This window comes from Polypterus senegalus, chromosome 5, assembly GCF_016835505.1.
Source record: "Polypterus senegalus isolate Bchr_013 chromosome 5, ASM1683550v1, whole genome shotgun sequence".
Lineage (NCBI taxonomy): Eukaryota > Metazoa > Chordata > Cladistia > Polypteriformes > Polypteridae > Polypterus > Polypterus senegalus.
In genome coordinates, this window is record NC_053158.1 from 104011686 (window position 1) to 104038961 (window position 27276).

Sequence of the window (27276 nt, forward strand, 5' to 3'; positions counted from 1 at the left end):
TGTTTTCCAATTGGTACTATTCAGGTCATACAATGATTTCCTAAAAATGTCACATATTTGTCTCTTTCTTTCCCTCCATCTTAGTGCTGCGCACTGACAACAGAAGGTGTGAGCTTATTCAGTGCTAGCAGCAGCACGCAGGTGGCCAGTTGCTTGTGCTATAAGAAGCTTGACCTGGCGGCAAACAAAGCACATGTACTATGTAAGGCATGTACGCGATCATTGATCACAACCGCAAGAATGTACGCATATGAATAAATGTTGCATCCGTGCCACAATGTTTTCCGAAATGTATATAGTTCATAAAATGAATATGTAAGGTGTAAAAGTAAAAAGTCATCTGAAAAATAAATACTCAAGTACAGATTCCTCAAAATTCTGCTTAAGTACAGTAACTAAGTATGTGTAATTCGTTACTTCCCACCTCTGTTGTCCAATCTTTTTTACTACACAGGCTGGGAAATTACATTGGGCTCACTGGCAATGCCCTTGATTGGTTTAAGTTTTTACCAAAACAATTCCAGTATGTACAGAAATGTGCTGACAGTACTCCATCATTATACACAGAAGTGAAATAGGTTTCCTTAAGGCTTAGTACTGCAACCTTTACTGTTTTCACTTTACATGCTTCCACTGGGATCTAATCATTAGAAATTTTCACTTGTATGCAGATGTACCGTTATTACACCTTTCCTTTAGGCCAAATTAAGTTTTTCTGATGTTGTCTTTAGTTAGATGTGTTAGTGAATTAAATGAGTGGAAGGATGGGAACTACTTGTCTTTAAGCACAGATAAAACAGATGTTAATTATTGGAGGGAATGATGCTGATCGCAACAATATTTTGTCATAATTTAATTCAGTTGGAATCCCCATTAGTTTTACTGGATCAGCCCGCAATCTACGCATTGACTGTAGCAAGTTATTTAAAGCGCACATTGCAAAATTGTCTAAAACTTTAAACTTAATTAAGGCATTTTATAAATATGCAGGATACTGAGAAATTAATTCACGCATGAATTCTAGAAGGACTGACTACTAAAATGCAGTGTTAACTGGATGTTAAACTTGTTCTTTATACAGCTTCCAGTTACTCCAAAATGCTGCTTCAAGAATCATTACAAGAACAAGAAAACTTGAACACAACTCAAGCTCTTAAATCCTTACACTGGCTTACTTATCTGAACTAATCATCTATAAACCAGAGTGCTCTTTAAGATCTCAACATGCCAGTCTGTTTAGGATTCCAAGATTTAATAAAAATAACACTGGGAGGTAGAGCTTTTCGTTACAGGGCCCCAAAGCTATGGAATGGTCTGTCTGCTACTGTAAGAGATGCCCCTTAGGTCTCAGCTTTCAAATCCTGGCTGAAGACTCACTACTTCAGTTTAGCATACTCAGACTAGAGTTGCTGATTAATTGTTCATACTGCATCTGTTAGTCATTAGCACCAAAACAGAAGTTATATTTCTCTTCTTGGTGCTCACATGTGGCAATTGGTGCCACTGCTCTAATGCCAAGTTGTTTGCCTGCCTAAGGAAAAAAAAAGATAGAGGAGCACTGAAATCGGGCAGGAGGTTCCTTTCATCAGATTGGCTGGGCCAGCTTGATGACCAAGGTCTCCAGGACTCAAAAAATCTGAATCCTATTATGTAATATAATCTACTCTTGCATGTTGCTCTGTTCTTGTACTACTCCTATTGTAATATTGTATTGAGGATTACTTCTGTTCTGTGTATAGTATTCACCTCATTTTTTCACACCCACTGCACACCCAAAATCTACCTGGAAAGGGGTCACTCTCCAAATTACCTTTCCCAAGAGCGCTTTCATTTTCTGGGGGGAGTTTGTCAAAAAAACGTGCCTGCTAAAGCCCACTGCAGCACTCCGTATGATTTTGAGCTATAGAAAAATAAATGTTAATTTATTGTAAACTAGCAAAATACCCGCACTTAGCAGCGGAGTAGTAGTTATTGAAAAAAAGGTAGCTTTTAAAAAATAACGTAATGTGATTGTCAATGTAATTGTCGTAGGCTTACTTTAGTATTGAGAATAAGGAGTATAATTGTAAATGTTGTGTATGAGAAACACATTTTTAGGATGTAAGGATCTCTTTGTAAACAATTCTTGCAGTTCTGCCCTCAGGCTGTAAAATGTCTGCTGAGCTTACTCTTGAGCATGCAACATACAGTTGGCCATGTGAGAAGCAATATTGTGTCAAGTCAATGCCGGCCTTTTTTAGAGTCTGGCCCTGTGACTCATTTATTGTCATAGCGAAGCAGACCCTTACTGGAAATTGGAGGCGTTTGAATTGGAATGCGAGGTCAGAGGGTATGAGAGGGATGCATGGAATAAATACAGTCTTCTCTGATCCTGTTTCAGTGAAGACAGTTGCCTCAATGAGGTTCTTGTGCAGAGATTTGATCTAAAGCCTGGTGCCATTACAAAGTTTTGGTGGTTGTAAGTTTCGTAGTAAAGCGGTGGAGTGAACGAAAAGGCAGGAGTCGCCAGCAGGCAGACATGAAGCAAGGCGAACAATAACAGGCTTGAAGCGGTGGAGTTAAGAAGAAGGGAGCAGTGAGCACGAACAGCTGAGGACAGTAAGGAAGCGAGTGAGGAGGCACATGAGCACGGGATGTCGTTAATGTATATAGGCAGGGAGCCAACCACGTGGTAAGGTGTGTGGACAGCGGCCGTGTGGAAAAAGGAAGGGGGACCGGGGTTGGCCCTTGTGTGTGAAATAAATCCTCTTAACGGAAATAAGGAATGAAACCTCCAAAAGGAAAGCTCAGTTCCTAAACTTCCTTATGGCGTAATGGTGAGAACCGCCAAAAAGACGACGTTATTTTCAAAAGTTCATTACAGGGCACAACACGAAATGAAACATACTTAACGTTTGTAAGTACAGTGTAAAGGATGAGCATGGGAAAATTGGAAGTAGCAGAAATAGTAAGGAGGGGTTTCCCCAATCTATATATACAGTTTAGGGGGTACACCCTTTCCCCCCTTGGGTGTTGTAATAGGACATGAAACATACCTAACTTTTATAAGCACACTGCAAGGAATGAGCATGCAAAATTTCAGCTTCCCACATATATGGAAAGTGAGAGAATTAGTGATGAGTCAGTGAGGGGTTTGCCTTTTATATGTGTAGATAGCAAAATACCCGTTCTTCGAGAAGTAGTGTGTTAAAGAAGTCATGAAAAAGAAAACATTTTAAAAACAACATAACCAGCGGTAAAGCAAGGAAGACTCTGTAATAAGGACGGTTGGGTGCACGTAGAAGGGGTGCCTGCTAACCTAAAAGGGATATTCAGAGCCGACAGCTTTACTTGTCTGTTGTGGAGCGGGCGTCGGCCATGGATGGACGCCAACGCTACATCACCCGGGTGAGACGGACTTCATTCTTCAATAAAGGAACGGTCGCCGAGCCAGTGAGACCGCTTCTTTACATGTAAATTAAGTAAACGTCTCCGCAACGCATAAAAGGGTTGGTCGCTGGATTCACTGCAGACTTCCCAGGCCGTGCGATTATAAACTTTTAAAAGAAAGTTCAGATAAAGGGGAACGTGTGGGAATTGTGTGTGTCTGTGTGTCTAATTTACAGTATAATGTGTATATAGTTGTAATATAGTTTAAGTACATGTGAATATATTTGTGCCGTTCATAAATAAGATATTCTTTCCGTTTCTTTATCTTGCTTTCTTTCTTTCCTGCTTTCTTGCATCGTTTCGTTTTCGGCAGCATCTCTATTAACTTGTGGATTTTTCTGCGAGTATTTAGCGACAGCGTGACGAAGTTGTTTCCGTCTAGCTGCATCAGAAAATGTACCACGACGTCTGACACACCTCCTTTTTACAGTTTCCTCACAGCTTGGAGTGCTGCTGACGGATGGCCTTATTATGGGCAGGCAATCAATTACATGGAAGGCGTGGTGATGGGGGATGTAACTCCGCCTCACACGGCGACCAAGCTGCAGGCTATGGCCATATATATGTACATAAGTAGGATTCAGTTATGACTGTTAAGTGTAGAATTTCGAAATGAAACCTGCTTAACTTTTGCAAGTAACCTGTAAGGAATGAGCCTGCCAAATTTCAGCCTTCTACCTACACGGGAAGTTGGAGAATTACTGATGAGTGAGTCAGTCAGTCAGTGAGGGCTTTGCCTTTTATTAGTATAGATAATGGGACACAATGCAAGGTATTAAACAGGATGTTATGTATAAAAACCAAGGCTGTCTCAGGAAAAAAAACGAACAGGATGTCTAGTCAGCCTAATTATCATCTCCACATAGGGAGATAGAATAACCACTAGATTGATCAGAGTGGATAGCTCAGATCATTTCCCAAATAAATATTTTGCCAGCAAATTTGCATCTGAATACATTAAAGACACTGATAAATAGAATTGTCTTTTGAAAGGAGTGTGATGATGGCAGAAATTATTGCAGAGTTCAGTTTGCTTAAAGAGATGGGAGAGTTCATCTTATGCAGGTATGGTATTCCCAATTGCTAACAAAATGTCCTTGAGGGCAAAACACCACTTGGGACCTTCTTTGGATATATTGAATTAAGAGCGGCTTTTAACTACGACAGCCTCTCTTTGGAAACCTCCCATCACTTTCCTAGGAATTAAGCTTAGTGGCTAATATACATTCCAAAGGAATGTTCAGACTACAGCTCCAAAAAATAATTAATCAAAAAAAGATTATTAATAAGAAAGCTTATTTTATTTTAAATCACTGCAATTGACATGAACACAAGAATTAGCAATAAGCAGAGCATCGACCATCATGAAGGGGTTCAAGAAGCATGTCATGAGACACATGAAAACTGGATTCCCCACCACCCATGACTCTATACAGTTCATTAATCATTCAAGCTTCTGCACGGAGGATGCTATTTTCTCTTCCTGTACCATCTGCAAAAATAAGAACACCTGGATTAGAATGCTTGTCACTGACTTCAGCTCCGCACTCCACACCATTATCCCACAGCAGCCGATTTGGAGAGAGAGAGGGGAAAAAACACAAAACACCACACACACACACACACACACACACACTAACTACACCTGCTTGACTTCAGCACCTCTCTGTGCAATTCTGTCCTGGATTTCCTACCTGGAAGACTCCAGAAAGTCCACGTTAAAAACATCTTTTACATTATCTCACTGAGCACAGGTACCGCCCATTGCCCCCAAGCCCTTGTATGTAGTCCTCAATAAGGATCTATGTAGAACTTGTTTTATGTTATGTTGGTCCTTAGGAGTGACATTCCATATCACCACACTTTCCTTGTTTAGATGATACAACAATAAAGTCCAATTGAACTTGAATCTACAAGCTTACCCAGCTTGTACAAAAACAGTAGTGGCCCCAGCATTTACCTCTAAGGAACACTGCTTTTAGCATCACCTAGTTCTAAAAAGCTCTGTCTACAAGAATCCTTTCCTTTCTGTGTTTTGTCTAATGTTAAACACTCAAACACCCTCAAAATGCACATTGAACTCCTACTTCATTTAGGATTGCCAACTACTCTCTAATATAGTACTTTATCATAAGATTTTTGAAAAATCAAGTTAATATGCATTCCTCTAATCAAATGCCATTCAAGTACTGACCACTTGGTAATTAGGACACCGCTATTGAAATCATCTGCACTCTGAGGTGCCCAGCCCCGGTACAATGCTCTCAAAAAGGCTATAAAAGACAGGTGATGGTTCTAGAGACTTTGTTTTCAGTTACATAACTAGTTTCACTTAAGTGTAAATATTTAAGTAACTTCAGTTAAATATTTCAGGTAGCTGGCCCCATCTAATTAAGAGGTGGATGTATTATCAAAAAGAATACCTCTTGATAATGTAGGACTATGGGCTCTAGTAGTAGATGGGACAGCAATGGAGCCAATGTTGGCTTTATTTGTGGCTAGAATACTCTTTTACCTGCATCCTCAGCTTGCCAGAGTAAGTAAACAATATCTCTTATAGCCATTTTACTAGCTTGGCATAAAAACAAAATTTGTCAAATATTTTGCAAAGTTCAGATATAAGAGAAAAAAAACAATACATCTGGCTATTAAAAAGGACAAAAACATCCATTAAATTTTTGGTAATCCACCTCAACAAGTCACATCATTACATTCATTGCCCAACATTTGAGTGTAATCTTTCTCAAAATATGAAATAGCATTTACAGGGTCAGCCCAAGCATTTTCGCTGCTCTAGGCAGAGCTGTAAACGGCTCCTCTCCGTTCAGCCCCCAAATTATTGCCTTTTGATCCTTTGATATATTACTTGCATAATTTTTTTGAAACTGGTAGATTGAATGGGTCTACCATTTAGGCAAACTAGGCAGTTGCCTAGGGAGTTAATCTGTGGGATAGCATTTCAAAAACACTACACACAGAACCAAAACACCGACTACAGAACACTCAGACTCAATTCAAACTGTTCAACTACCATTAACCCCATCATATTGTTTTCACGTACTAGCAATGTCTGACAGCCTGCACAAGCCCTTTAAGGATGGTCCTTAAAATCCTAGAATACAATGAACTCTCCTTTCACAGAGGCTCTTTACGCTTAACAACATTGTTTCTATTTTCTTCAGGTACAAGTTCTACTTTTGTTTTAGTATCATTTCCCTTTTTGCCAGTTTGTTCTTTATTTTCCATCATTATTTTGATATTTGGTTGATGGCAATTTTGGACACTTTTGCTGCTTCATCTTTTAATTTACATATACAGTGCTTTTGTCAGGTGTTTGGTCCAGGATAGTATTTTAAACTGCATTCAGCCCTGCAAATAGTCATCCAACCTACAGGGAAAACTTGGGTTTGGGGGCAGGATTGGTACTCCAGCCTCCATAAAAACTTCATGCAGCTGCGACATGGCAGACAGGATGCCTTATAGGTGAAATCCCTTGGGAGCACCGTCCACAGAAAAAGAGAGAACCAATGGGGTCAGACCTGTAGGGGAACTGCTGTGGTGCTGAGGTGTGGTAGCACTTGGGTCCTAATTTGAGGTAGCCTATCTGGGTTGACACATGTAATGTCTTGTCTCTCCAGCAGGGTGACCATCTTCCTCTGCTGTTAGAGGAGCTAACACCAGGGAGTGGCCAGATCTCTGATGGCTGTCATAGCGGTGGTGGGCTGTAGGGGGAAGCTGTTGCTTTGGTGGATCGACTCCTTCCGATGGTGTCCGAGGTCATTCCTTTCAATGAGGGTATTATGCGACTCCAGTTAAGGCATTCACAGGGTGCCTTGTCTGTTGTCTCAGTGTATGCTCCAACCACAGCAAGTGATGTCTCAGTGAGTGAGACATTCTATTTTCAACTTCACTTGGGGATTGATGGGTATCCACAAGAGAACACTCCTCTGGTCACAGGGGACTTCAAATGCAACCACTAACACCAACAGGGATGGCTATGAGGATTGTGTTGATCCCAATAGGTCTGGCAACTGTGGTGAAAGTGGCTCCATGTTCCTCGACTTTGTAAAAGGTCAGGGGCTGAAGATTGATGGATCCTGGTTCCAGCACCCTAAGCCACATTGTTGGACTTGGTACTCCAGTACTGGTGGTGTGGAAAAGTAGACATATCACATCCTTGAGGGCAGACGCTGAAGGCTCCTACAGAACTGCAGGGTCTACAGAAGTGCCAGGTTTGTGAACTCTAATCACAGACTTGTTGCTACTATAAATATCCAAGCTGAATTCCAGTAGGAGAATGAGGCTGGACTTGGCCACACCCCAAAAATCAATCTGTTTCTAACTAGTTTGCACGCAGTTTGTGTTATGAACTTGCAGACTTGGGTGTGACTGCCAATCCTAATGTGATGTAGGAGACCTTCCGTAACAAGACCCTAAAGATTGCTGAAGGCTGTGTTGCTGTGACTTCTCTCTATATAAACACCAGCAACACCACACAGCTTGACGGCAACTCTGGTCTGTACTGGGAACTGAAGAGGTCAGATGCAAGGGATCAGAGGCCAGATAGGGAGACATTCGTTACAGGGATCTGTGGACAAGTGACACACCATATATGGATCTAGTGGCCCATATCCTGTTTACAAAGGAATCAAAGCATTATGCACATCTGAATCTGTTCCTCGGAGTCACAATCGGGGTGGGTGATGGAACGGTCCCCACGGATGAAGATGCAGTTGTGACCCACTGGGTTGGCTATTTTGAGCAGCTGTTTAAAGCTGATCATCCGGCTAGGACGATGGACATCTCTGGGTCCACTGTTCTTGAGGCTGATCCTCCAATTAGTTGTGAACCACCCAATCTCCTTGAGATTGCACAAATGGTGAACCATCGGAGGGTAGGGAAGGTTGTAAGGGTCTGTGATATCCAGGGTGAATTTCTCCAAGCTGGTGGTAAGGCTGTCCTTGGCATTGTAAGCAATCATTGATACCACTTGGGAAACAGACGTCATCCCAACTGACTGGAAAACGGGACTTGTTGCAATCCAAGCAATCCCCATTTCCTTTCCAGATGGGGTGACAACTACAGGGAGATAATGCTACACTCTGTGCCGGGTAAGGTCCTTGCTAGGGTCATATTCAATAGGATCCGTGATCACTTGCTTACCTACCAGCAACTGGAGCAGTCTGGTTTTACACCTAAGTCGTCGGTCATCGACCGCATCCTGGCATTGAGGATCCTCATCAAGCACATCACCTCTAGTTTAACCCGGCAAGAGACAGACTTTGTTATCCCAGCTCACCTGTCTGTTCAGCATCCCATCTTTGTTCAGATCAGCTAGTCATTACTAACACACACCAAGTTGCTTTGAAATCTGGAGTTGTGATCGATGAGCAGTTGCAGAGAATTCAAAATGCAGCAGCATGCCTGGTGTTCAACTAGCTGAGGCAGACACGTATCACTCCTCTTTTCAGATCATTGCATTGACTCCCAGATGCAGCATGTAAAGAAGTTCAAATTCTTGATGCATGTCTACAGAGTAGTCAATGGATCAGCATTTGTATTGTAGACACTTGTGAGGTCTTATGCTCCTTCTCAACCAGACTCTTTTCCTCTGTAGCCCCTAGCTGGTAGAAAGAGATGCCCATTTCCATTTGAAATTTTAATTCCCTCAGTGTGTTTATGAAGTATTTGAAGATTACCTTGTTGGGCAAATTTCTGTTCAACTGATATTAGCCCTTAGTGTTTTTAGGGCTGGGAGTTGATTTGAAAGAAAAAAACAAACAAATCACATCTAACAATGAAGCATGTAAGCATAAGTACATACTGAATCACAAAAATAATTTAGAATCAGCAAAAAGGAATATTGAAAATTTTATGTCATAGCTTAAACAATGAACCAAAACCTGAACTTAAAAATACTAATTGGCAAAGTACAACCTGAATTTGAATAACTTCCTGAAAGGCAAGATAAAACAAGGCCAATTATAAGCACATACAAAAATAAAGAAAATTGTGTTAATTCTCAAATTAGCATAGTATATAAAAACAGACATGTCAAAGTAAAACTAAACAGACATGTCTGTACACTTTGAATACACTGTTAAAGATTTAACCATCTCCTAAATGAGCATACATTAAAACTTTTTAAATTCCACAAATACTTGTTAATCATCATCGACTTGATAATTATACTCTACACACAAGTGTTTTTCAACTGGTGCACTGGGGAAACAATGCAGTACCCCAGAGTCCACATGAGAGAGAGACACTCCTCAGGTGGTCGAATACCTGTCCAAGGAGGACAGTACTTCCTGGAGAAGCCAACATAAAAGCAGTTCCTTGATTGAGGTTTTGCAGGCACAGCACTTAACACTAGAATAACCAGAGCCTACGAAAAAACTCGTAAATCTGGCCCACCTTAAATCCCTTCGCACCTCTCCGTCAGTGTCTTTTCGTTTGTAAATGTGTCGATAAGCCCAAGCAGCCTGCTATAGCATTAACCACGGCAGAATGGGCAAGAAGTTACCAGTTCAAGCCTTGATTATCTGGGAGTGAGCTACCTAGAATTGTAGAGTAAATTTTGTGTGTGTTCTCTATCTACAACAATCTATGTAAACACATCATTAAAACATATGTTTTTCATGTCGTAGTAATAAATGACAAAATGTAGACATGAACTGTTTAATGTGTGAAGGCTGATGGCCAAATATCAAACACTTTCACAAAAGGTGAAAGTACAATACGACATCTTCCATTGGGCAGCAGTAAGAACTGCTGACTTATAATCTAAAACCAGCTCCCTCGCAACTTTAACATTTTGAGTAGTCAGCTGCTCTTATTGTTATTATACAATAAAACATACATTTGATTTGTATCTGTAACAGCCGGTGTAAATTTATAGTACTTTAGTTAGAGAACTTTAGCAGCCAGGAGACATGTCGAGCCAAGAGACAGTGGGCATACGAGTTGCATCGGACCCTTAGTCAGTGGAATGAAGCAGAGAGGGGACTGCCTGTATGAGTGGGCAAAGAAAAGAAGCAGCTGGAAAATGCATCCAAACTGCTCACCAAGTGCTGTGAATATGAACACCAATTTCCAAACTGATTTTCTGACAGCATCTCCAGTAGTCCTGACCATTCAGACAGTTTAGCACGTGTTTGACATTTAATGTTTTTGAAATTGGTAAAATCGCAGTATGCCTTGCAATATTTTGGGTATCAAAAAGTGTGCCACCATAGAAAAAGGTTTGGAAAACACTGATCTAAACCTTTGCTTCCTGAATACAAAAAGTTCCCTGTAGCAGCAATCTCATCTAAAACCTGACACTCTACATTACTTGGGTGGTTATGTTGCATTTTGCATTAATTAGAGAAGATACTGCAAACTGGAATAATGGGTAGGGATAATCTTTATACTTCTATTTCATAGAATTTTGTCATTACATTAGAGTAGTCAGCTACCTGACAGATTGCCAGGTGCAGAGGTATTATTTTGGTTTTAGTGCCATTCAAAGATAACTATTTTGCACTTGCATGGTATGACATGGATTAAATCTTACAGAAACGTGAAATGAAAAGGCAAAAAGCATGCAATTTTTATCTCCACAAAGGGCTGCTACAAACCCTCTCCTTACACCCCTTTCCTCCCTATATCCAAGTCAGTATGTATAAATCAAGAAGATGAACACCAGTATGAGACCATTGCTACATTTCCTGCCCTAGATGTTACAATATTGACTTTACCAGGCCTAGTTTTTTTTTTTTTTTCTTTAAACATAAGAATGGTAATTAGCTTGAATTTTGTTCCTTGCTCTTCATTTGTGAGGATTTTTTAACCCTGTCCTTTAACACTCCAAAACAGTCCACCAGATGCTAATTTGATTGTGTTGACTTCTTTTTTGTAAGTTGCTTTGGATAAAAGCATTTGATAAATAAATGTAAACTAACCCCTCCATATATGGAGGGGCGGAATTCTATTCCTTTTTTAAAAAAAAAAGGATAGTAAATCTTGGCCAACATCTGTCTTACAGTTCTATTACTATTACAAATTTTCCATGATGAACTCTGAAGCAAAATGACTAGCCAAGCTCCTTAAACACGGTCTGCAGCCAGGTATTATTAAACAAATCAATCCCAATTACACTGGCTTTACCATTCCTTTCAGGCAGCAAAGAGCAACCATCACCTTTTACATATTATAGATGTAGTTCCCACCTGTTCACAGCCTACGGCACTGGTTTCACTTAATGCAGAAATGATTGACCTCATACAACAGAATTTTCTATGGAAGGATTTATACTCCAGATTTTGTATGGGCTTATATAAAAATATTCAAGAGGTTATACTCTTTTCCCCATGACAGCAATTCTCACCAGTTCAAACATCCCCCTTTCACTTTTAGAACAAAAAAAGCCAGGGTTGTGTCCTATCCCCCATACTTTTTAATACAGCACTTCAACCCCTTATTATTGTCCTTCACGGTCTGGATTCAATCAACCCTATTTTTGCTTACATCTGATCTAAAATACATGTTTTAATCTGCAGAAGATACTTTACTTTCTTGGAAACACTTTGATATCGATTACATGCTTAGTTTGCAGAACTCCTTTAAGGTCCCGTTTGGCTATAACATTAAACGTGTCTAAATCTGCTCCTTCTGTGTAAACTCCACATGTCACCAATGTGTTTTACCATCACACAATGCCTTTACAAGCTCTTGCAGAGTATTGTAATGCCTAGCTAATTGTATCCTTAAAGGTTTTGAGAAATTCTTAACCTCTTAGTACTTTCTTCCCCTCTAATTACATTCTAGATTAGTAATTACTAAAAAGAAAATAAACACTGCACTTTAAAATTTGAGTCATTTACCCCCACCTACCATTCAAAATACTGCTTGGAAATTAAATCTCTACTTTTGGTCTTTCTTCGAACACCAAGTGACCATTTATTAAGCATTCTATTATGACTCAGGATAGGTCTGAAAGGGGAGTCTGCTCTTACCTGAACTAGAACTGTGTCATTGGGAATTTACTTGCTGGGCAGTATAGTTAACTCCTCCCAAATCCACCCTCCTGGTTATCATCATTTAAAAGCTACCAATATACATACAAAGATTATATTGCCTTTTTACATCCTTATAAATCATTAATTAGTTGTAGATGTTGAAGAACCTAACCTAAAATTGAAAGTATTTAAGGTTTTATTAATAAAATTAATGAAAGCTATTATAAAAGAGCTACCAGAAAATAAAAAGTTAGAACACTTAATGAATGTCTCATTAATTACTGAAGTTGTGAAAAGCTGATGATTAACATCAATCCATATTATTCCTTCCCCCACTAATGATTATGGAAAGAATTTTGCCTGAAATAAATGCATTACTGAAACAAATACTGCAAGTTCAAGCAATGTAGAACAAGACCAACATTTACCATCCGGGATAGAATGTAATATTTCATAATATCACATTCAAATTGCTCAAAAGAAAAGTTGCAACAGAAAGAAATGAAAATACAGGATTAGATTAATCTAAGCAATGTTTGTTGTCATCAACCATCGTATTCAGTGTATACATTTCATGTAAAGAAGATCAACACATCCACTGCTTAATAAAGCAAACAAGTTTTAGCACAGATGAATACATAGAAGTTACTAGTGTTGACAAATAGTATTGCAAAGTGGAGATGTCACAGTTTTCAATCATTTTGTGTCATCATGCTGAGGTGTCTCTGAATAGCAGCATGGGAAACTATCCTCTGCAACAGGTAAGTAGCCTAATCAGCAGCTGGCTTTTTAGCTAATCGGTAGAGAAAAGCCAAGCAAAATGACACCTTTTATTGGCTAACTAAAAGGATTACAATATGCAAGCTTTCGAGGCAACTCAGGACCTTTCTTGAGAGAGAATTAATCCCAAGGGGAAATTCACAAACTCCAGCAGCAGCATACTGATAAAGAACAATATTAAATTAAAGAGTGATAACAATGAAGGTATAACAGACAGACAATTTGTATAAATATTAACATTTACCCACCCCCCCCGGGGTGGAATTGAAGAGTCACATAGTGTGGGGGAGGAACGATCTCCTCAGTCTGTCTGTGGAGCAGGACAGTGACCGCAGTCTGTCACTGAAGCTGCTCCTCTGTCTGGAGATGATCCTGTTCAGTGGATTTTTCATTTTTGACAGGAACCTGCTCAGTGCCCGTCACTCTGCCATAGATGTCAAACTGTCCAGCTCCGGTACTACAATAGAGCCTGCCTTCCTCACCAGTTTGTCCAGGCATGAGGCATCCCTCTTTATGCTGCCTCCCCAGCACACCACCGCATTGAAGAGGGCGCTCGCCACAACCGTCTGATAGAACATCTGCAGCATCTTATTGCAGATGTTGAAGGACGCCAGCCTTCTAAGAAAGTATAGTCAGCTCTGTCCTTTCTTACAGAGCACCAGTATTGGTAGTCCAGTCTAAATTTATCAACCAGCTGCACTCCCAGGTATTTATAGGTCTGCACCCTCTGCACACAGTCACCTCTGATGATAACGGGGTCCATGAGGGGCCTGGGCCTCCTAAAATCCACCACCAGCTCCTTTGTTTTGCTGGTGTTCAGTTGTAGGAGGTTTGAGTTGCACCATTTAACAAAGTCCTTGATTAGTTTCCTTTACTCCTCCTCCTGCGCACTCCTGATGCAGCCCACGATAGCAGTGTCATCTGCAAACTTTTGAACGTGGGACTCCGAGTTGTATTGGAATTCCGATGTATACAGGCTGAACAGGACCAGAAAAAGTACAGTCCCCTGCGGTGCTCCAGTGTTGCGGACCACAATGTCAGACCTGCAGTTCCCGAGATATACATACGGAGGTCTGTCTTTAAGACAGTCCACAATCCATGCTACCAGGTATGAATCTATTCCCATCTTTGTCAGCTTGCCCCTAAGGAGCAGAGGTTGGATGGTGTTGAAGGTGCTAGAGAAGTCCAGAAACAATTCTTATAGCACCACTGCCTCTGTCCAAGTGGGAGAGGGATCAGTGTAACATATAGAAGATGGCATCCTCCGCTCCCACCTTCTCCTGGTATGCGAACTGCAGAGGGTCGAGGGCGTGGCAGACCTGTGGCCTCAGGTGATGAAGCAGCAGCCGCTCCATGGTCTTTATCACATGTGACATCAGAGCGACAGGCCGGAAGTCGTTCAGCTCACTAGGACATGCTACCTTTGGGACTGGGGCGATGCAAGATGTTTTCCAAAGCCTCAGGACTCTCCCCTCTTCTAGGCTCAGGTTGAAGATGCGCTGTAGAGGACTCCCCAGCTCCAAAGCACAGGCCTTCAGCAGTCATGGGGATACTCCATGTGGACCCACTGCTTTGCTGGCACAAAGTCTCCTCAGCTCTCTGCTTATCTGGGCTGCTGTAATTGTGGGTTGGGGGTAAAGTCTCTCCTATGCTGGTATCAGCAGAAGGATGGGTGGAGGGTGCAATACTCCAAGGTGAGAGTGGGTTAGGGTGCTCAAACCTGTTAAAGAAGTTGTTCATCTGGTTTGCTTTCTCCACGTCTCTCAATGATGGCACCCCGCTTCGAGCTGCAGCCAGTGATGATCTTCATCCCATCCCACACTTCCTTCATGCGGTTATTCTGCAACTTCTGCTCCAGCTTTCTCCTGTACTGCTCCTTCGCCGCCCTGAGCTGGACTCAGAGTTCCTTCTGCAGGTGTTTGAGCTCATGCTGATCACCACCTTTAAAAGACCTTTTCTTCTGGTTCAAAAGGCCCTTGATGTCACTTGTAATCCATGGCTTGTTGTTAGCATAGCAGCGTACTGGAACAACAATGTCCATACAGAAGTTGATGTAGTCAGTAGTGCAGTCAACAACCTCCTCAATGTTCTCACTATGTGACCCCAGCAGGATATCCCAGTCCATAGTTCCAAAGCAGTCTCTCAGAGCCTGCTCTGCCTCTGGGGACCACTTCCTGAATGAGTGTGTGGTTGTAGGTAGCTCCCTCACTCTTGGTTTGTAGTGAGGCTGAAGCAGAACCAGGTTATGATCTCCTTTCCCAAGCGTCACATATTTTGTCCAGCGTCACATGGTTAAAGTATCCAGCAATTAGCACAAGTGCCTCAGGGTGCTGTGTTTGTAACTTCGCAACCGTGGAATGGATGATGTCACCTAATATCTCCACGTCCGCCTGAGGAGGGATGTAAACAACAACAACGACGTGTCCAAACTCTCTGGGCAAGTAATAGGGACGCAAACTTACGGACAACAGTTCGATGTCCCTGCAGCAAGTGGAGATTTTAACGTTTGCATGTTCAGAGTTGCACTACCTTGTATTGACATAGAGAGCGACTCCCCCTCCTTTCTGCTTCCCACAGGTACTTGTGTCTCTGTCCACCCAAACTGTGCTAAACCTGGGTAGCTCCATGTTAGCATCTGGGATGTTAGTTGTTAGCCACGTTTCACTAGCAAACTGCATTCTCTGTAGGTCCTGACATTTTTCACCAGCACAGCCAGTTCGTCGATCTTATTTGGTAGGGAGTTCACATTTCCAAGGATCACAGAAGGCACTGAAGGTTTGTAGCACCACTTCCTCGCTAGACGCTTGGCTTTTATCTTAGCGCTGGCTCTGCTGCCCGGGTACCGCCTTCTTACCTCGTCAGGTAAATAGGGAACCACACCGGCATGGGCATTTGTTCTCAGTGCTTGAAGTTGACTACTTGAATAGACAAGTCTCGGCGTGTAAAAATCCATGTCCAAGTAGTAAAAAGTGTCCAGGGAACGAGTCCACATAAAAAAGTGGTAGGAGTGATCAGTGAAATAGAGAAAAACAGAGAGAAAAGGTAGAAAGATAAAGTAATACACAGAGCTGCTGGAATGGCTGCCACTCGTGGCAGAGTTGTATGCATACAGTACAAATTCAAACCATCTCAGAGATAACAGAAGCTGTATGTTTTAGCTTAAGGTTTACATTAATTTTAAATGAACTATGGGGATTTACTAATGTTTTGTAATTTAAAAGCACATTAATATAGCTTTACTGCCATTAAATTAATAAGATTGAAACTTCTTTTGTAAACTAATAGTCATATGAAAGTGTTTGGAAACCCTCTTAATTCTTTGGATTTTTGTTTATCATTGGCTGAACTTTCAAAGTAGCAACTTCCTTTTAAAATACAACATGCCTTATGGAAACAGTATTTCAGCAGTGACATTAAGTTTATTGGATTAACAGAAAATATGAATATGCATCATAACAAAATTAGACCGGTGCATAAATTTGAGATAAACAGAGATATTGCATCAATACTTAGTTGAGCCTCCTTTTGCAAATATAAGCCTCTAGACATCTCCTATAGCCTTTGAGTGTCTGGATTGAGGTATTTTTGACAATTCTTCCATACAAAAGCTCTTCCAGTTCAGTTAAATTTGATGGCAACCGAGCATGGACTCATGTATTTTTCTTGGCCTGCCAGACCTGGGTTTAACAGCAACTGTGCCTGTGGCCTTCCATTCCCCAATTACATTCCTTACAGTTGAAACCGATAGCTTTTTGTAGCCTTCCCCTAAACCATGATACTGAACAATCTTTGTTTTCAGATCTTTTGATAGTTGCTTTGAGGATCCCATGCTGTCTTAACTTGAACTTAAAATTTTAACAGCACCGTTTCCAAAGTACGCTGCATGCCCAGATTTATATTTTTAAAAAATGGAATTAGGTCTCCTAATTTTTCTTGCCTCAGATGCATACTGATGCACCCATGCTCCAACTTTAAGCACACTTCATATACTATTATATTTTGCTTTAAAGTTAACAATTAAATATTCCAATTAAGGTAGATCATTACTTCAGTGATTCTCTGATAGGGGCAATCATGGTAGCCAGTGACATACAAAAAACAACATGCAGGAGGCAAAGACTTAAACAAAAATGTCACGTTTATTACAAAAGTACACAAAAGAAATAATTCAAAAATATAAAACAAACAAGGGTAAAACAAGAAAACTGGTTCCAAGTCTGACTAAATGAGAAAGGTATCACTGCAGAGAGAAGCCAAATGTTGAGTGGGGGTTGGGGTGGAATGTCGAGTGGAAGTGACTGTTTTGAGGAGGAGGGGTTTATCCGAAATGGCCTGTTAACATCTGGTTGGTCATTTTTTGTCTGTCATCCAAGTGCCTACACAACAGGAACAAAGTATTGGGAAATAAAGTTTAAACAACTACATCAACACAAAACAAATAATGGTGCAAATAATTTTATATTTTGGGTTCAAGTTACTTTGTCTTAGAATCCATTCACAGGATACAGTCATATGAAATGACATTCCCCAGGACCTCAGTGCAACATATACACACAATTAAACAGAACACAAACAGTATAACAAAAAAGGAAGTGGTTTGAATGCTACAATACCTTCTGCCAGATGGAAGTAGGACAAAGAGACTGGAAAGGGTTGGAGCAATATTTCACAATGCCACAGGCTTTACAAGTACAACGCTCAATAAAAATGTCTTCAATGGTGGGTAGATCGGTCCCAAAGATCTTTTCTGCTGTGTGCATTACCCATTGTAAGACCTTGTGGTCAGAGACACTGTAGTTCCTCAAGCATAGAGAAGGGTTTTACATAAACCTGCTTTCACAAGAGACGATTTACAGTAACATGCATCTCTCAATCCTATCTGCTAGGCCTGATGGCATTCATAAAATTCAGCTCAGTGGTGGTAATTAAAGATCTTGGTGTAGATCTTCAGCTGGCTGTTTGTGGTCTAGGCCTGCGTTTTGTACACATCATTTAAATCTTCTTGCAGTGTATCCTGTCAATTCTGCTTAACTTGTATATTTAAATATTTTTCCTTAGTATATGTAGCATACACTGAAATGGGAGTATTCGTGATAAACTTTTATTGTGACAACTTTCTTGCCCATCAAGTATGTCCCCACCCACTCAACATTTGGTTCCTGGCTGCCTAGAGTCTAAACAGGTTTTGAACCCCTACCTATTTAGTAAAAGAAATTGCTCACTTACTACCAAAATACCACTCTATTACACTACCTCTCTCTGACTTTTGCCTCTGTTCCTCAGACAAGTTGATTTTTCACCCAACTCTGCATTGGACTCAAATCTGGCAAGCAGGGTGCTTTAGCAACATTCTGGAGTTACTTCTGGCCTTCCCTCAGAATTACTTGAGGTTCAACCTCAGCACAAGGACAGAGTCGGGCACAGTTGGCAATGGCTAAGTCACCTGCTGGTGACCTACGGCAAATCGCTCAATAGACCTTCTGCCAAACCACCACTCCCAGTTTCACACCACTAGGTTATAAGAATCCGGTTCCTAGTGGAATGATATACAAAATCTCTAAATATCCAAAAATAAAGTCAGCAATAACTAGAACTAATATAGTAGAATCTGATAGTGCACATCTACATGCATAGTACATCTAAATAACAAAAATTCCTTCCTAGCAAAGTGGGACTCTAAGCTACTGCACCTGTTCCAACAGTATCTGTACAAATATCCATATTGCAGCTTATATGGAGTGAATTCTAGGATGGTGTTTGGCATGATGCATTGCAGAGAAGTACTTTTATTATAGGAAGCATACTTTATAGCAAAAATGTACTGTTTCATGGTGCTCTCACAAAAAGAATTCCTAGACCCAAAAAAAAAAAAAAAAAACGCTATGGTCTTCCTTGTAACTACTACCTTTGATTACTACTCATTTTTCCCCAATTTACAAGTACATCAATCATCTCATAAACATCAGTGCCCGGCTTCTGGACCGGGCCAAAAACATATTTAAATCATTTGGCATGAGTTTAACAACTACAGCTGCAAGGAAAAAAGGATGAAAATAAACAAATACCTTGAACTTCTGGACTTTGAGTTTTGGAATGGGAGATTGAGAGAATTGGTAAAATCTTTGAAGTTTACAGCACAGATGTTTCCTTCAGGATTATGGTTGTGAGCCTTGTAGTGACCAAAAGGAATAAAACTCAGTATTCAAATGCAAAAAACAACATTTATGTTGCATTGCTCTAATTGACAGTATGAGAGCTTTGGCAGTTTTGACGAAATGAGAAATATAATGGTGAAGCTACCAGTCATAAGCTAAAGAAATTACATGAGTATGAACAGCATTCAGTATTAACAGCTCATGCTGTTCAATGTTGGCTTGATCAGCTCCTACTGCTCATCATCTCCTGCTCTGCTGACAGCCTATTAACTCACTATGCGTCTCTCATTAAGCAGGCCACTTAACCCATAAGGATAATTAGAAAGTCATGTGGTTAGTATTAAAACTAGGTTCAATGTCTCTTTATTGGCACTTTTATATTGGCTTTAATATAAAATGCTATAAAATTCTATGTAAAACTTTAAGCCACTCTAAAAAATTCCTGTAATATTTTTTGTAACTCAGATATTAGAATCCTGCTTTGTAGGCTTATTCGAAGCAACAGGGTTTGAATAGGGCTTGCCATAATTAGAAAGCCATTAAAAGCAAAAGAAAATTAATGTCAGCATCACAAGCAGACCTAGCTACCATGTACCAGATATAACAAAGCCATATTCTACAGAGTACATTATAGGTATAAAAATTATTTGAACTGGAACATATACAAATAGTGTTTATTAGTAATGAATCAAGCATTCATCACCGACTACAAAAGCAATCAATAACTCAGATCATCTAAATTCTTCAGTTCTTTCTAGAATTAAAAGGTGAGCATCAAAATGTCAATCAAGTCACCACTGAGCCTGACCTTTCCATGATTCTACTTAACACTTATAATTGCCTTTGTTGAGGACCATAGAAAAATTACATCTCAAAAACTAATTCAAACAGAAGGTCATCCATAATGGACCTTGTGGCAACAATAATTTAAAGCTTGAAATCTGCAAGATAATTTGTTCACTAGTTACTGCAGACTTCATAAGACACAAATTACCAAATATGAAATAGGACGAGGGAAATAATTCTACTGAAAATAAAAGTGTGACAACTTTGATACATCCACCAGTCTACATAATTGGCTACTCAAATGACTATCGTATCTGCGGACAAAAAAAAAAAAAAAAACACTATCAAAAGCTGTTACAGCAGGTGTGTTCAGTTCAGGGTTTAAAAACAACTTGGTGGGTGTCAAATGACATACCCTAAAATTGGTCTAAAAGAGAAAACTATGCAAGGATTTTCAGACACCGATGTGTCATGTCATGGTTCATTCATGTCATGGTTCATTCAGCTAATGGTGAGCCTATTGTCAGAAGCATGCTATTGCTGAAAGGGCCCAACAAGAACCAAAACAAAAGATGAGCAACAGATAGGCTAAAGTCAATTAACTAAAATCTGGATGTGTATTAAAGCAGAATGATCTATAAAACCAATTTATAATTTTCAGTGATGATGGATCATATTATTTAGCCAGGGAGGCAAGTATATTATTATAAATACCATAGGTAATATAGATTCTTATATATTCTAAAGCACTAAGTTTTTATTTTAGTTCTCATTTACAAAGTCTTGTTAAACTATGGCTTATACAAAAGCAAAAAGGCCTAAAAGGGCGCTAACCTCAGACGCTCCTTTTCTTTTTTACGTAGGTTTATATCTCTCTGTACAACTTGGAGCACATGATCAGCTTCATCTCCAGTCAAGCCAGAAAGATCCAGCTTCCTCCCCATCATGACAAAAACTCAGTCTTGTTCAGTCTTCACAATAGGACATCTGAGGCAGAGAAATTAAAAAAAAAAAACAATAATAATCTTTATTCAGTTAATTGAATGGAAGAAAAAAATTTCTAATAAAAAGCAAATCAGTGTAGCATAAAGCACTATATTACAAATAAAATTTGTATATATTTAACTATATATTTAAGCATTTTAAAATAATTTGCCTTATTTTAAAGATTTTAGCATAAACAAATATGAATGTCATTTTAAGTGAAAAATAGCTACGTTTTTTTCACTTGTGAAATGTTAGTGTGCATGTTTTTTTTTTTGTTTTTTTTTAATGCTGTATATCTTAAAAATTATATGCAAGTTATTACTTGCTTATACTTTCAATTACTGTAGAAACTGACCAAAATTAAAAAATGTGACATAACTATAGGCTACACCAAATCACCATGCAGGGTGTTAGAATGAGAAACAAATTCTGGAAAATTTACAAGATAAAGATCATAATGGTTCACACTGTACTATATTAGTACTTATAATTTTACTCGTATTACAAACAGCTATAAAAACAGAATTCAAAATATTTACAAAATACCACCACAAGAGTAAAGGAGGATTTAGATAAAACAACCTTTTCAAAAAATGAAAAATCAGAGGAATAAAATAATGGCAACCCACTTTTTGCATTCAAGGCAGTACCTAAGGAATCAGATCTTATTATAATCCCTCCTATTAATAAATGACAACTTAATGGTAAATTTTTAAATAAAGAAAAAAAATAGTAGCATTAGGACACACAAATAGCTCACTGAATAAGCTAAATTGGTAGAACAGACCCTAATCCATACACAGTATTGGTCAGTGAAAAGTGACAGTATTTAAGGCCTGTCAGGAAGCCTTAAACCAGAAGTCTTTTCAACACGGATATGATGTTGACTCTGTGTCAAGAACAATGCCTCTGTGCTGTGCAGAAAACATGAGAATGTAATCATGAAAGTCCCCAGTAGGGAAATGCAAGACAACTGTACTGTTCCAAAGAATCCTCTACAGGTGTATATACTGTATAAAGAAATGTTTATATTGCAAAGTACATTATGAGAGAAAGCCACATTTTAAAGCAAGTTAAATATATTAATTTCTTTTATACTATTGTTTTCTTAATATTCCCTCCGTGATTACTGAAGGGATATACACCTATGTCTATAGATACACACATAGTATATGAATTACTGAAGGGACAGACGGACAGACAGACAGACAGACACACACACCCCCCCAAAATGTTCAAAGTATAAGCTCCTATTCTGGAAGGAACAAAAAGTCCCCCTGTAGGATGCAGATGGCCATAGTATACAGTTTGGTTTACATCTCATTCTTCAGCCTGTTCACTGACCACTTATCTGTGTTTAGCAATATTTTCTTCCTGACAATCGGATGAGGATAGAAATGCTTTACCATAGGAAAAAATATAGTTTTATAGGATTATTTAAGATTTTCATATTTGAAAATATTTAGGGCGGCACGGTGGCGCAGTGGTAGCACTGCTGCCTCGCAGTTAGGAGACCCAGGTTCGCTTCCCGGGTCCTCCCTGCGTGGAGTTTGCATGTTCTCCCCACGTCTGCGTGGGTTTCCTCTGGGCACTCCGGTTTCCTCCCACAGTCCAAAGACATGCAGGCTAGGTGGATTGGCGATTCTAAATTGGCCCTAGTGTGTGCTTGGTGTGTGGGTGTGTTTGTGTGTGCCCTGCGGTGGGTTGACACCCTGCCTGGGATTGGTTCCTGCCTTGTGCCCTGTGCTGGCTGGGACTGGCTCCAGCAGACCCCCTGTGACCCTGTGATTGGATTCAGCAGGTTGGAAAATGGATGGATGGATGGCAAAATTTAAAAATGTTTTAGATTTAAAAGGCAAACTGCACATATTTTGTAACATGCATATTATTGAAAATGTAAGGTGAGGAGATCTAAGAAATGTTTCCAAAAAAAAAAAAAAATTGTGTCTCATAAACCACGCCATCGATTGGGATTAGCCTTCTCTGGTATTACATAATGTCCCAAAAACCCAAGAATGCCTTTGCACAATGCATTAAATATCTAAACACAAGTAAAACTGCTTACAAAGCAATTGTAAAAAGTCTTCCCTATCTATATTGATATTACAGTGGGTACGGAAAGTATTCAGACCCCCTTCAATTTTTCACTCTGTTATATTAGAGCCATTTGCTAAAATCATTTAATTTAATTTTTTTCCACATTAATGAAAACAGCACCCCATATTGACAGACAAAAAAATATATATTTTTTTAAATTGTTGCAGTTTTATTAAAAAAGAAAAACTGAAATATCACATGGTCCTAAGTATTCAGACCCTTTACTCAGTATTTAGTAGAAGCACCCTTTTGAGCTAATACAGCCATGAGTCTTCTTGGGAAAGATGCAACAAGTTTTTCACACCTGGATTTGGGGATCCTCTGCTATTCCTCCTTGCAGATCCTCTCCAGTTCTGTCAGGTTGGATGGTAAACTGTTTAAACATTTGTTCACAGCATTTAAAAAAAAAACCAACAACACACCACACACACACACAACCACACATCTAAAGATAGTAAAAATAGATTAGGAGAGACAGTACTTGAAAGTTTGTAACTATAATGTTTAGTTACATTTTTATGGTTGTGCTTATTGTGTGATCCAAAGCATAGTCTGGGTTTTCAATATTTTTATTTAAAAAAAAAAAAAAAAAAAGGTCTGAAACCATCATATGCTAATGTACTCCACTATACTTACAAAACAAGAAATCAAGTTTTTAGCCTATTTTTGAGCGCTTCACAAAAGCATTTATCTGCTAGTTTAGAATAAGCTAAAAAGTAAACCTTTTGCACTGCTCAGTAGAATAATCTGTGTTATTTTACCAACAAAGATTGAAATAAACACAAAAAAAAAAAACACACAGCATTACTCTGTTAACTTCTCTAGAAGAGTATACTCTAAATGAAATTTCTACCATCTTCAATTGACATTTGCAGAAAAACAATCCAGAGCTACTCATCTTTTTTTTCCTTCTTTTGTACACTGAAATTGCTAACAAACATGTCCCAACAATCAACCCTCATTTAAAATAAATCTTTTCATGTCACAGCAGTCACCAAAACCAGCAACTGGATCTGAGCAACACTTTTATACATGAAATTTAATCATATCATTCATTTCAGTAAATTCTAGATTTCAACAGAATTTGTATGCCTAATTTACTTGTGAGTTTCCTTTATTTTTAATATATACAAAGGCATAATAAATGACGTTCAATAAATTCATTAAAACTGACTATTTTAATCTGGTAAAGTACAACTAAGTAGTCAGTATATGTTTGGTTGCCATGCCAGAGTTCACGGAATTGAACTGGAAACTGTGTAAACAGACTTTTAAAATATTATCCACTATATTTAAATTACTTCAAAAGTGGTCCACCAAATCAACATGCTAAATAAAAGGGAAGGTTTAGTTTTGGTATGCACTTTGGACCCCCTAAAAGGTAGTAATGAAGGACAGAAATAAAACAAAACTGAATGCTATGATAATGAAAGCTGCACATCTATTGTTACACACTAAGACTGAGTAATGTCAGCCAACAAATCATTCAGCTGAAGTGTGTCAGGAAAACCTACAAAGTTTTTTCATTTTCTACTTTTTATTCATTCTGCTGTGTGTTCAGACCATAGATAAATACACACACACAATTTCTTTAAAAAAAAAAATTAAATGGGCTGTTGTAAAAATCCTAAATTTCCCCCAGGAACAACTATCACTATCTACATCAGCATTTATGACTAAGTTTTCACAAAAAAGAAATAAGAGAATGAGTAAAAACAGGACTAAACCAACCAAGTACTACTTCTTGCCACAACTTTGAAGTACTTTATAATGTATCTGAGAATACAAAACAGTCTGTCTATGCATTAAAGCAATAAATAGAAAAATGAACTTAAAGAAAAATAGAATCAGGATTGGTATCATTAGAGATTTTAGGTTGAATAAACTTGGCTAAAAGCCACACACACATAGTAAGATGCAGTAACTGGCTGTTGTACAGGACTGGCTAAATCATTTTTGCTGACCCTAGGCGAAGTTGTAAATGGTACCCCCAAACATTATATACATCTCCTTTTATTTATATATGAAGGAACAGGATTTTCTATTATTTTCACATTACTACTAACAGAATTAGTGATATAAAAACTGGGATACAATTATATATTAAGTATGTAAAAATATTTGCTGACCAGTTCAGAGATTAGGCAGAACTCTAGTTTTGGAGTATCTGCTGTTCTTAAGATATCCTTCTAAAGACACTCATAACACTGCATATTGCTTGTATATAAAAAGGAAGAAACAAAGAAATATACAAATTAAAAATCTTCATCAATCCAACATCTAAACAATGAAAATTAAAACCAACAAACTTGCCGAAAATGGAAATAGTGCTGAAACAATAGTAAAACAGCAAATTTGCACCTGAAGAAAATAAAAGCCATGAAGAACATCATAAAGAAACTATGGTGCATCCAGGAATTTAGAAGACCATCAATAAACAGATCATGCAGGTCAAACATCAATAAACGAAAATGGGAGTCAGGCAGTTGTATTGAGTCAGACTGTAACTCAGGGTCTGTACTTTTTTTTTTTAAATATAAACAAAGGGTGGGCCTGGTTTTGTGCTTACGTGTGTTTCACATGCACAGTCAATTTTGAGAAAAAAGTATAACAGATAGCAAGGCAAGGTGCTATAACAAACAGACTGCAGGAGACAAATTTATTGGGTGTTCAAGAACATGTGCAGGAAAACATGCTACTTCAAATTCAAGTCAACTCAAAGGACACTATCACTGATCACAGCGGGAACTACTCAACTGTTGAGGAGGTTTATGAGAAAGGCAACAAATCTGTATGAAAAAGTAACACAACTTTCACAGTTTAATTTTTTTTTTTCTGATAACCAGCTCAGCAAAAGAACAAAAGAATAAAAACAAGACTGAACAACATTCAAGAAAGTAAGCACATGTAGGTGGAGGGTGGATCTTTAATGTGCTTACAGCCATATTTATTTCATAACTTATAACTTGTGCATGAACATTGAGAAAGTTGTTACACAGAGCTTTTGGGTTCTGGCAGGGCTCACAAAAAAAAAAGTACCAAAGTGAAATGGCCGAATGTGTTCATACAGCTATTGCATATGGGACTTTGTGTACATCTTTATTTTCTTCTACTGTTTAATAATTTATTGGGCTAGTTTCTAGCACCATTAGGCAGATTTCGACTATCATTAAGCTGGGCTTTTTTTGCAGGACCTGGGAACCCTGAGAGGTTGAGTCCTGATAAATGAAGCATTTGACTCTGAAGAGGATTTTTTTTTCTTTTATATTTGTCTGTACAGCCCAATCACTTCTTGGTAGGACAGAAAGTTTCTTATATTTGTGGAAGCTTGCTGGTTACATCTTCACACTCTCCCAGGAATATACGACTTTAGCTTGAATAGTTACTTCTAACATCTTTTAAACAGAGTTAATAATTGTGATTTTATCATGCAAATTTGTCAAATTGTGATTTATTTTGGGAATGTATTTATTATTTGGCGGTAGTGTGCAGTAAAGTAATTCTGTTTTTTGTTTGTGGTGTTAAGATGCTTGTTTTTATACAGTAGATTACTGATCACCAAGTGCTGGTCTGAGATCGCTAGTGAATGGATTAATAAGGTCGAGTGTATTGTTACCTGAACTTCAAAAGCATTTTCATTAACAACTCCATGACTGAGATAGCAGCTTCTGATTGTGTGGTTATTCAAGGGTAAAGTCATATTATAGGGAAGTGATACAAGTTGTTGCATTTATTTTTAAATATGCTGTAGATAAAATACACTGGTGGGACAAGAAAAACAATTCAGACAGACAAGGCAATAAAAGACATTTATTGAATGTAAGGTGGAAATTAAGCTACTTTACTTTTACCAAGTGTGTTTAAATAAAATCTGTGTAATTATAACTGTTGCATTCAAGTGGACGTCATTTATCTGTAAGTACCAAGTATAATTATTAAAATTACAATATTGCTGTAACAGATGAATTACCGGTAGCTCAATGAAAGTCACTTCGTTCCAGACAGAAAATGTATTTTTGAAATGTATCAGAAGCTTTCCA

The 27276-nt window shown here is 38.7% G+C and overlaps 1 protein-coding gene across 6 annotated transcripts in view; it reads right to left on the bottom strand.

The window, feature by feature from the left end:
* The window catches only part of LOC120529409 (myosin VIIA and Rab interacting protein), a 544611-nt gene that overhangs the window by 466848 nt on the left and 50487 nt on the right, over positions 1-27276 (bottom strand). For all 6 annotated transcript variants that reach the window (XM_039753183.1, XM_039753185.1, XM_039753187.1 and 3 more), the window contains exon 2: positions 20987-21139. In XM_039753183.1, the coding sequence (XP_039609117.1) occupies positions 20987-21099 (113 nt within the window). In that variant the 5' untranslated portion in view covers positions 21100-21139. The remainder of the gene's footprint in view (positions 1-20986; positions 21140-27276) is intronic.